Source organism: Aspergillus novofumigatus (assembly GCF_002847465.1).
Source record: "Aspergillus novofumigatus IBT 16806 chromosome Unknown P174scaffold_11, whole genome shotgun sequence".
Classification (NCBI taxonomy): domain Eukaryota; kingdom Fungi; phylum Ascomycota; class Eurotiomycetes; order Eurotiales; family Aspergillaceae; genus Aspergillus; species Aspergillus novofumigatus.
In genome coordinates this window covers 774,031-785,000 of record NW_020194284.1, presented here as the reverse complement: position 1 = coordinate 785,000, position 10,970 = coordinate 774,031, and the positions used below count along the sequence as shown (strand labels likewise).

The 10,970-nt window shown below is 53.8% G+C and overlaps 2 protein-coding genes across 2 annotated transcripts; one reads left to right on the top strand and one right to left on the bottom strand.

Moving 5' to 3' along the window:
- The first annotated feature begins 3,691 nt into the window (after positions 1-3,691).
- P174DRAFT_472022 (uncharacterized protein) lies at positions 3,692-5,037 on the top strand. The gene has a single exon (XM_024830612.1). The coding sequence runs from the start codon at positions 3,944-3,946 to the stop codon at positions 4,724-4,726; it is 783 nt and encodes a 260-aa protein (XP_024677724.1). The 5' UTR covers positions 3,692-3,943; the 3' UTR covers positions 4,727-5,037.
- A 619-nt stretch (positions 5,038-5,656) lies between these two features.
- Positions 5,657-7,487, bottom strand: P174DRAFT_464828 (hexose carrier protein; the record flags this gene model as incomplete). Its single annotated transcript, XM_024830458.1, has 6 exons — positions 5,657-6,122; positions 6,177-6,266; positions 6,354-6,569; positions 6,625-7,165; positions 7,223-7,330; positions 7,415-7,487. 6 exons carry the CDS (start codon positions 7,485-7,487, stop codon positions 5,657-5,659), a joined length of 1,494 nt encoding a protein of 497 aa, XP_024677723.1.
- Between the last annotated feature and the right edge of the window lie 3,483 nt (positions 7,488-10,970).

Below are 10,970 nucleotides of genomic sequence, written 5' to 3'. Positions count from 1 at the left end.
CACCGGGGAGCTTATCAAAAGCCCCTTTGGTGAGGACTGGAGGAAGGCGGAAGGCGGTCGCTGACCTCCGCGAGGTCACCCTCGACATTAAGAAGACAACCCATTCCACCCAGAACGTCCTGACTACTCAATCTCTTCCACTTTCTAACAAGATCCGATCATACGCGCAGGCAGCGGCAGGGAACCCCCCCCCCCCCACCCCCCAGCCCACACAGTCTCCTCCCATGGTTCCTCAAGCCCCGGGGCCACCCCCTCGGAGCTCAGCAAGGACCGTGAGGTGATCGTTAAACTGCCTGACGCAGGCGCAGTCAAAACCTTCCGTCGCCTACGTGCGGTGGAGATCAAAAACCGCACTGAAAAGGCCCGTGTAAAGGCCTCCAAAACCGCCGTGGCCGTGACGCTCGCCGCGGTGCAATTCGTTGCGGCCCGCCGGCTGAAATCTATTGGCGACCTAAAGGACCCCCAGGAGGCGAAGCGGGTGGCTGATCAGATCTTAGCTGAGAATATATTTGCGTGGGGAGACGCCGCCCAGATTGTTCATCTCACCTGGCTGACCAGCAAACCATCTAAGAAGTCCTCTGCACTAGTGATTGAGTTTTCAACCCCTCAAGCCGCGAAGAAGGCCATTAACGAAGGCACCATCTGGGATTCTACGATATTGACCACAGTCCTGTACGACCGGTCCGCTCGTATCCGCCGGTGCTTCAACTGCCAACAATATGGGCACATAGGAAGCATCTGTTCCAATAAAACCACCTGCGGCCTCTGCGCGGGCAGCCACGAGACCCGGGACTGCTCCCAGCGGGCTGCAACCACCGGTCAGGAGCCGCGCAAGTGCGCTAATTACGGGGATGCGCATGCTGCCTGGTCCAAAGGGTGTAAGAAGTACGCGGAGGAGGTGGACAAGGTGCAGGCAGCATCCTACTACCGTCAGCGATACCACCGCATCCCACCCTACCTTCAAGACTTCCAAAGGGACTCTGAGAGTAGCGGCTCAGATTCCACCGCCGTACAGAGCGCCACCCCGGTGGGCAGCTCACAGCAATCAGAGGGATCTGGGGGATTACGCACAGCAAGGAAGGAGATATCCAGGCCATCCAAGGGGCCTAGGAAAGCAAGATCAGAACCATCCCAACATCCCTTCCATGTAGCCCAGCGAGTTGACGGCATTGACTTTGCACCTGCAGCCAAAGCTCCCACCAGGCCTAAATCAAAATCAACCACCACCAACGCCTCAGGGGGCTCCCACCGCAGCACCAGACTCATCAATCAACTCAACACGCACGTTAACCCACCCAGTCAAACTGATGAGGCAGAACGCCCTGCGAAAGCGCTCCGCAATGATCAAACTGCAACAGCCCGTGGAACCCGCCTACATATATACCGGGACGACCACGAGGGAGACGACAGCAGCGACGAACTCTCAGAGCCACTAACTATGAGCGACTGGCAACCCAGCTCAGTCCTCCAAGATAAAGACACGAATACGAATCCCAACACCCAGGCTCGGAAGAATAAGCGGAAACGAGACAGAGAGGAACCAGTGCAGATGGAGATAGACCCGCAAGTTGACTTTGCAGTGCAGAATCAGATGCCCCAGTTCATAGGGGGCCGTCGAAAGAATATACGGAACAATCTACAACGACCATCTAATGCATAAAGCATTCCAAATCTTGCAATACAACGTGCACCGCTCCAGGAATGTGGCAATGGCTCAGTTCCTGCGCGACCCTAAGGTCCTAGAAGCCGACATCATCGCCATACAAGAACCCTGGGATAATCCGTTCCAGGATACCACCCATCACCCTGCCAGCGCCACTCACCAGTTGCTATACCCAGAGATGACTGAGACTGGAGGAGAACGCGCGCGTGTCTGCCTCTATATCTCCCGCCGAATCGACCTCACTAAATGGAAACACACAGCCCACTCGCGGGACTGCCAGGAGCTGGAGATTTAATATAACACTGGAAAACTTCGCCTCTTTAATATATATAACCCGCGTCTCGATACCGACACCCAAACTGATACCCTCGACCTCCTGGAGCGGGTCCTGAACGACAAGATAGCAGCTGCCTGCTCCTAGGAGATTTCAACCTCCATCACCCAGCCTGGGGCAGTGACCACGTCCGCCATACTGATCCCAGATCTGATAAGCTACTTGAATTAACGGATGCCTGGCTCCTAGACCTATGGACGGGACCAGGCGCCATTACCCGAGACGAACAGGGACATCAGTCAACCATCGACCTTACCTGGGGTCCATGGACCTGACGGCCCGCCTCATAGCCAGCGAGGTAGCCCCTGACATCCACGCTGACTCTGACCACCTGCCTATCCGCCTACTTCTTGATATCACAACACCGCCGCCGCAGGCCCCGAAGCGGCGAAACTAGAAAGCAATGGACACAATAAAGCGCTGCGAATTTGCAGCTGCAAATATAAACCCGGATCAGTGGTCCAGGGGACTTGCAACGCCCCACCAAATTGAAGATGCTACCAACCACCTGATTGAGATCGTCCAGCAAGCCATCGCCTACTCTACGCCATGGGCCCGCCCTTCTGCGTGGGCCAACGCTAACTGGACACCCAAATGCACTGAAATGATCAAACAAACCCGCCGATACCGACGCGTCTACACTAAAACACACACTAACAATGATTGGACCGCGTACACAAAGATCCGCAACCGAAAAGGGAAGGTAGTTGTCACATCCTGGGATCCGTCTCTGCTGTTCTCTGCTAGTCAACTACTTTGGGAACGGGGTGATATAGTCCCTGGGCTATATCCAATACTTGCCTAAGGCCTACCGACTGGGTAGCCTAACGATGCAACGATACAATGATCCGAATAGGATCAAGGACAACCAAAGGTAACACAAGAACAATAACAGTAGAGATAGAAGCAAGGCCTATTGAGTACGTATACTCAATAGTAAAAGAGTAACTGACGAATCGGACTAGTGAACTTGTACTCAAGTGAATAACTTGTATTGAACGCGAGGAACTAAACTAAGAGTGCTAGATACAATGATAATGAATGTCCTTATATAGATCCTCCCTATCTACCATTTCCACTACCATGCCGTGGTAGTCCTGGATGGTAGTTGATCACGTGATGGCGTTCTCGTAATGGACGTTCAGTAGTGCATAACTGAACTGTTTTCCTGACATAAGTTCATCCGGATTAAGCGTTCCTCCGGATCGCTCAGTGATCAAGTCAAGGATCGATTGGTGACTGATGATCTTCTTGATTCTGCCTGTCACATCCGCCTTGCGCTAATGCGGCTGTGTTGGTGTCGTAACAGTAGTAACAGTAGTCTCCAAGTTCTTGCAACGCGGCCACCGTAAACGCGTCCAGCAGGCAGTTGACAACGGCCCCCAGGGCATGTGGCGCATTGCTAAATGGGCCCGGAACCGAGGCGGCCAGGCAGGCATCATACCTACATTCCACCAGGGAGATCGGACAGCAGAGACTGCGGAACAGAAAGTTGATATGCTCCGCGAGGCCTTCTTCCCCGCCCCCCGCCTGCCGATCTCTCTGATATAGAGGGCCGCATGTACGACCAGCCCTATATCTTCTACAACGCGGGCCTAATGGGGCGGGTGGCCCCAGAGTGGGGCACAGATAATATCGGATACATCGACGACACAACGATGCTCGCTACTGGAGACAGCGAGCAGGCTAATTGCCTACGACTCCGGGAGCACTACCGGCGCGGATGCCTCCACTGGGCGGCCACCCATGCCTCCCGATTTGAGCCATCCAAATTCCAGCTGGTTCACTTCCATCCCCGGGACAACGGGCCCGGGGTCAGGGAGCCGGCACAGAGCAGGGCGAACCACTAGACCTTGGCAACGGGCAGGTCGTCCAGGCCAGCACAACAGCCCGGCTCCTTGGCGTCATACTTGATCAACACCTCACCTTTGAGGCGCACCTCAAGCATGTCGACAACACGGCAACCCGGCGCCTCCAGGCTATCAGCGCGCTGGGCGGATCTAAATGGGGCCTGCGCCTGCGGGAACTTCCGCATGTCTACACAGCCTGCATCACCCCAAATCATGCTGTACGCCGCCTCAGTATGGTATGCGCCGCCAGCCCGGGGCCGCAAGCGCCTTCATAGCCAGCAGACAAAGGTATCAAATCGGATTCAGCGTCGGGCTGGAAAGTTGATCGCAGGGGCCTTCCGAACGGTTAGCGGGGCCGCGTTTAATGCTGAATTGCACCTTACCCCAACGCCACTACTTCTCCGACAGCGCCGCATCCAGACCTTTATCCGAATCGCTACCACCCCGGCCTACCGAATGCACATCCTGGATCGTCGCCGGCACCACCGGAATGCACTATTACACTCACCACTGGAAGCTGCAGAAGAAGAAGTTGAATTAGCGACCGGCTCCCCGCGGCCTGCGGAGTCGCTGGTAATGAGCTTGCGGACCGCAAGGCGAAGGAGGCAGCAGGCTGGCGTAAGGACATCACTGATGGGAGGTGCATGCCCCTGCCGCCGGTCATGCTCCCAGATCACCCCACACGCGGGCCCCTGGACGCCTGGATCAAGCAACACACCAAGGAGCAATGGGAGGAGGCCTGGCGGCAGTCTGAGCATGGTGGACATCTCCAGCGCTTCCTCCCCGAGGTCACCAAGCATTCAATCACTATCTACGACGACCTCACCCCCGTGGAACGCAGCGTTCTGGCGCAGATGCGAACTGGGAAGATCGGGCTGAACCACTATCTCTCGACCATCAACCGGGCCGAAAGCGCCCTCTGCCTGTGCGTGAGAGCCTCGGAAACGACTCACCATGTGCTATTCAGCTGCACCCAATACAATGACCTTCGCCGCGCGGTGTGGCCGGAAGGAACCCCCCGAGACCTGACAGAAGCCTTAACGGAGAAGCGGCACGTTCGGCGGGCCGCGCAGTTCATGCTGAACACCGGCCGGCTGACGTATCTGGTGGAGGCCACGGAGCCGGCATGGCTCGAGCTGAGCGCCCCCAGCAGCGCGCGGCTGCTGACAGCCCCAGCAGGCGATGGCTGACAAACCGTGATCACACACTATCGCACACTAATAGTCACTCCCACCGGCGCGGCGCCACCACCTGCGGACCTAACCCGCGCACATGCGCGGCATCAGCATACCGCCTCGGCCCTGTTGAGCCAAGAACGGCACCGTTTCGGTGGTGACGCCCCCGGCCCTCGCAGGCCCGGGAATCTGCGACATCCGAATGAGTCGGCGGCTATCTACGAGGCGGATCGGGCTTGTACGGGCACCTAGGCAGGCGTGAGGACATCTATGGAGGGAAGAAAGGTAGCCGGCACTCACTGATTTCGGCCCCAGCCGAGATGGACCTACGAGAGGAATAAGGTAGCTGGCACTCAGTGATTTCGGCCGGGGCCGAAACGGGGGCAGGTATGAGGGAATCTACGGGGGTTCAGCCTAATCTAGTGTCCGAGAGAAATATTCATGTACGCCGACGGCGTCAGTCTGCAAAGACGGCCATCGGTTAGATAGTCGCTGCTCGCTAGGAGCCTCCGACATGGCCCAGCTCGGTGCCGAAACGGAGTAAGGAATCAATCAATCAATCAATAAGTCGTGAACAAATGAACATCAAGAGAACATGTAAACACTAATCACCAAACCACAGTATCCAAGCATCCTAATTCTTCTCCACATCTCCGGTTCCAACCACATTGGTTTCGGTGCTGTCGCTGTCACCCACCACATGCTTCGCTTCCTGGTCTGCCGAACCGAATCCGTACTGGATCGCCACCCGCTCGATCTCTTCATCGGACAAGCGCGGAAGCTCCTTGGCGGCACGCACGTAGCCCATGTTCTCGAGATACCCCTTTGCGAAGATCAGGTCGATTTCCTCCAAAGAGCGTCCGGCCGTTTCCGGGTAGAAGAGGTAGATCACTGGGATGAAGAGGGCGTTGATCACAGCGAAGAAGAGGTAGGTACCCCATCCGATATCCCGGATCATGATTGGGGTGACCATGACAATCAGGAAGTTGAAGAGCCAGTTCGTGCATGTTGAGATGGCGTTGGCCTTGGCGCGGGTCTTGATTGGAGAAATCTCAGCAGGATACAGCCAAGGAAGCGGGAGCCAGGTGGCACCAAATGTTCTGCGGATGTTAGTCGTGAGTTCACTTCACTGGAACGGCATGGATGACACTTACGCAATGAAGGTGAACAGGCCGACGGCGGCACCCTTGGCCGCCTGCTCGTTGTCGGGTATCAAGCAGGCAAACGCGATGACCATCGACAAGCTTTGTCCAAACGATCCGACGAGGAACAGCTTGCGACGACCAACACGTTCGATGAGGAACCAAGACGTAGTCGCAAAAATCGAGTACACAACCATGTTGACACCACCGAGGATCATGGACATGAAAGGAGTCTGACCTAGGGACTTTTCAAAGAGCACAGGAAGATAATAGATGACGGCGTTGCAGCCACCTATCTGCTGAAAAAACTGGGACGATGCTCCCAGAAGCATGCGGCGACAATGCTGCGTTTTGCCACCAGTAAATACAGCGGACATGGGAGTGGATTTGCCAGCTTGGCCAGAACTGCAACCATTAGCGACCGGCGTCAACCATGCGAGGAAGAGGGGGGGAAACGAACGCTCGGAGGGAATCAAGGATCAAAGTCTTTTGCAACTGGACATCACGATCGGTAATCTCCCGGCCCATCAATGCGGCGATCACACGTTCGCCTTCCTCGTACCGCTCCCGAGCAAAGAGCCAGCGAGGGGACTCGGGAAGGAACCACAAGCCAATTATGATGAACAGGCCAAAAACACATTGGAAAGCAATCGGGAACCTCCAGGTGAGATCAGGGGATCCGTACGAGGCACCGAAATCCACCCAGTAGGAGATCAAGGTGCCAATCGCGACCGTACCGCCCTCGATACAAATCAGGAGACCGCGGTTGGACGTCCGAGAACATTCGGCCTGGTACGTAGGAATGGTGGACGTGTTCATGCCGTTGCCGATGCCGGTGATGACGCGTCCAATACAGAACTGAGCCAGTGGGACGTGACCAGGGTAAGCTGTGACCTGGAGAATGACTCCGAGAATCATGACGGTGGCACCGAGCATGATGGACCAGCGTCGGCCAAGCCAGTCACCGCATGCGAGAATGAAGAGAGCGCCGGCAAGGCAACCTGGAATCATCGATTAATCGAATGCCGCCATGAGACTCTCAATCTGAATGTACTCACCCAGCTCGTAGATGGCGGTGACAACACCTTGCATGGTTGAGTTTCCTTTTGTTGCCGTAAAGACGTCATTGAATGGGTCAGCGTCAATGATACTGCTCATCACGCCCTCTGGAAAAGGACATTGAGTCAGCCTTCGTCGAATTGAGGCCTTTTTCGCCCGAAAAGTTCAAAGCACCAGGTTGGAGTACATACGGTCATAACCGAAGAGTAAGAAGCCCATGGTTGCACATGTTGTGACGGACCACATCAGCTTCTTACCGGACATGCCGGCGAATGAGGGGATGGACGACATGGTGGGATACTTCCACTGTCTGCAGGGTGGTAACCTGACAGACTTTGCCGCGACACAGAAAAACCGTAAGGAAAGGTGAAGGTGGTGCTTGTTCAAAAAGAAACAATACGTCTCAAGACCGGCAACATTGCACTTCGGTGCAATACGAGGTCGAGAACGGAGTGTTTGCACTTGATTCCAAAGGAGAGGAGGCACAAATCGAGGAACGAAGACCAGGACGGAGGAACCTTTTATAATCCATTCCCACCATCCAAACATACATGCAAGGTCATGGACATGTGGAGGTCAGAGGACTCCAAGAACTGCAACATACTCCACAAGAACCCTCATGATTCCAATATATGGGGCACGTAAAACTCTTCGGCGAAGCTCATCCAGTAGCACAAATTGAGGCATTTTGGATCTGTCTCGGCAGCGACGAGATGCCGCAGCGAGGAAATCAAGCCACAAATAAGATTTCCGCCAGGAAGCACATAGATTGGGAAAGCGGAAGCCCGTGTGAAGATCCTGGCAGGTGGCTGTGGCCGGCGACTCTTGGCCCGTCAGCCAAGACCTGGGCGCGTCGATGCCGAGATGGTAGGCTGGCCCTCTTTTTCCGAGGATTTCAAACAGGAAAGCGAGCCGAGCCGCTGATGTCATGCCTGGTCGCCCTTCGAAAAGGACGCGAGCAAGCAAATTAAGGCTTGGTCGCATCGGATATGGAACGAAATGGTTATACTTCCTGATTTGCCGAAGATGATTCCTCGGAATCAAGGAGATTCTGAATCTCGGGGAAGAAGCGCGAACGGAAAACCCCCACATAACCTGTACCTGACTTCCCAACTTCTGTCCTTGCCTTATTGTATCTTAGTAGCGAGTGCGGAGAATTATGTCATGGCTTTCCCGTTGCATGTCGCTACAGGGAACTTCCATTGCATGCGACATGACGCATGTGGTTCGAGGAGCGCAATCAAAAGTATTACAAAAGTATACAGCCACATCCGAAGCAAGTCTGGCGAGTCCAAAGTGTTGAACTGGTAAGATTTACACGGCTTGCATCAACTCAGAACGCGAGACTTGCTGTTGCTTCGGCATATGGAGAGTGTTCGCGTCCGCACTTGGTACTCCCCAAGGAGTGTGGTCGTTCAGACTCAGGAAGCCTGTATCCGTGGGGTTTGAAGTGACGGTCAACACCGTCAGGTAGAAAGAAGCAATGTGGCTTGACATGCACTTCGGCCTTTGAGAGTGCTCGCCACGACCGTGGGCGTTTGCTCCGCTTGTCTAGTTGGAGACTGTTTGAGAGACAGTGTGTTACTGTGTTCAGACCCTCAGCGCGGACTCGGCAGTCTTGGCAGGCTTGGCGCGGAGACGGTCGGAATCGCCACTTGAGTAGGCCAAGTCCGGCACCAAATACGTCGCAATCACACCAGTATCGAGAGAGAGAGAGCGACGTACTAGTTAAGGAATGGTTATCACAGTTTCTGGGCCTCCTGCCACTCGGGCTGTGCCCTTTCTACATTCATTTGCGGATCTCTAATGCCGATCGCTCCAAGCGTCAATTGGCCCGTAAAACCTGTCGTTACTTCCTGCGCAAACATCAGTTCAAATGTTCGATAGTCTCGAGGTATGACTCAAGATCGCAATGGGGCTCTTTTAAGCTGATGTCTGGCCCAAGTGGGCATGCAGTCTGCATTGTTGTTTCTCGAGAATTTGTTTAAAGGTTTCCAGGCTATTCGACAGAGAACATTGAAGGCGCCGTTGAAGTGCCGATGGAGAAAGACCAGCAATAACCATATCCGAGAGTCTCGCAGTCGCCAGCAGTCATTGACTGTTGCTTGTGCATCGGTCATTTTATCGAGCTGAAGAGCTTTAAGTGGTAGATGGTACGAAGCACACTAGAGTTCTAGTGTATTCGGACTCGAATTCATGTTCGCATGCGGCATGATTGTGTCCTTTTTTGTTCTTGCTTTCTGCAGACACACCGAGAAGACTTAGTAATGCTGTAGGGAAGATGGTTGATCCGATCGCATTGCGTCTCGACAGAGAGATCCCTTGCGCAGCAATCAAGTAGTTCTATACGCTATCAGGGTCTGGTTTCGTCTCTTCTTTAGACTTCTTTGCTTTACAATGCAACATCATGGAGATGCTCTTTAGTCTTACCGGAAATAATTGTTTCTTGGGCTGTCCAACTCATTCGCCTGGGAGTTCTGGCTTGGTCATTAAACATGTTCAACGCTATGGCTGTGGACTTAAACTCTGCCAGCCCACGACGATAATATCCCCCGAAACTTTTGTTATTCGGACCTCGAGACCATCTGCGGAAGGCAGATCACGCCACGAACTTGGCAGCTTTTGTTCTTGGAATCCATCAGTGTAGCTGAATCGTTATCTAATCCGACGGGTCCACGAGCTTGCGCTGCACTCGCATTGATTCAGTACGAGACTGCGACGAAGAGCTTTAACGGTTCAAGCACCCGACTCAACTGAAGAAGCAGGAGTTTCCCCACTACCGACAGGATCTCAGTTGGTAAGTTGGTTCGACGATGTCATAAATTCAGACTACGTAGCAAGTCCTTAGCAATAACGGCCCAGATGCCAGTTCCTGTATCCATCGACTGATCGACTCGTGTTATTACCCCCCTGAGCTTTCACTGATGCTTCGCACTATGTAGGTACATCAGCTACAAGAAGGGAAATGGTGCATATATACCTCTCATCTCTAAGCCATAGCAGGCTTCTGTTCGAACTACATCATTGTATGTGATCGTACTGTTTGAAGGGGTTGTCTTCTAAAGAAGAACGTAGACTAACAGTCCACTGTGGAATCGGGACGCTGTGACAGGAAATTAATCTTAGGTTGTGTTTGCAGAGCACTTTAATCTCGTATTCGAACAGTGATTACTCGTTAGTAATAAGACAGACGTCTCTTCTAGTACAAGGACGAATGACGATCAACGGTGAGCTGCTCACCGTGCGACGTTGATTTTCAAGATTCTGATGGGAGTCCGCCTAGAAAAATCAAGAACCCAGAGTATTGATTAACATCGGACCCTGTCATGACGCAGCGATGTGAGTGTCGTCTTAACTCCTCTCTCATCATTTCCGAGAAGTCGAGGCCCTTTCTAATGCCTCAGGCATGAAGCACGGTTGGCTCTCGGTGAGTGGAGGAGCCCCACGGCGGGGCTTGGCCAATCAGACGGATGTTCCCCAGGCGCCCGCCTGGTGCCTGAGAGCTGGTTTCCTTTTTGGGAAATATCCCAGGCATCAAGGACGCCACAACGGGAAGCTGCCTGGCGCGCTCCACAACTCGTGTTCATCAGCATCAACAAGATTGGAGATTGCAAGAACTTAAAAACGCGTGCTTCAGTCATCTTCATCACTCCTTATTCTCAGTGCGCATCATATTCACAACCAGACTCTCTGTATCCAACCATTGCAATCGATCTCCTCTCTTTCTCAATTTCTCACCAAGCAAAC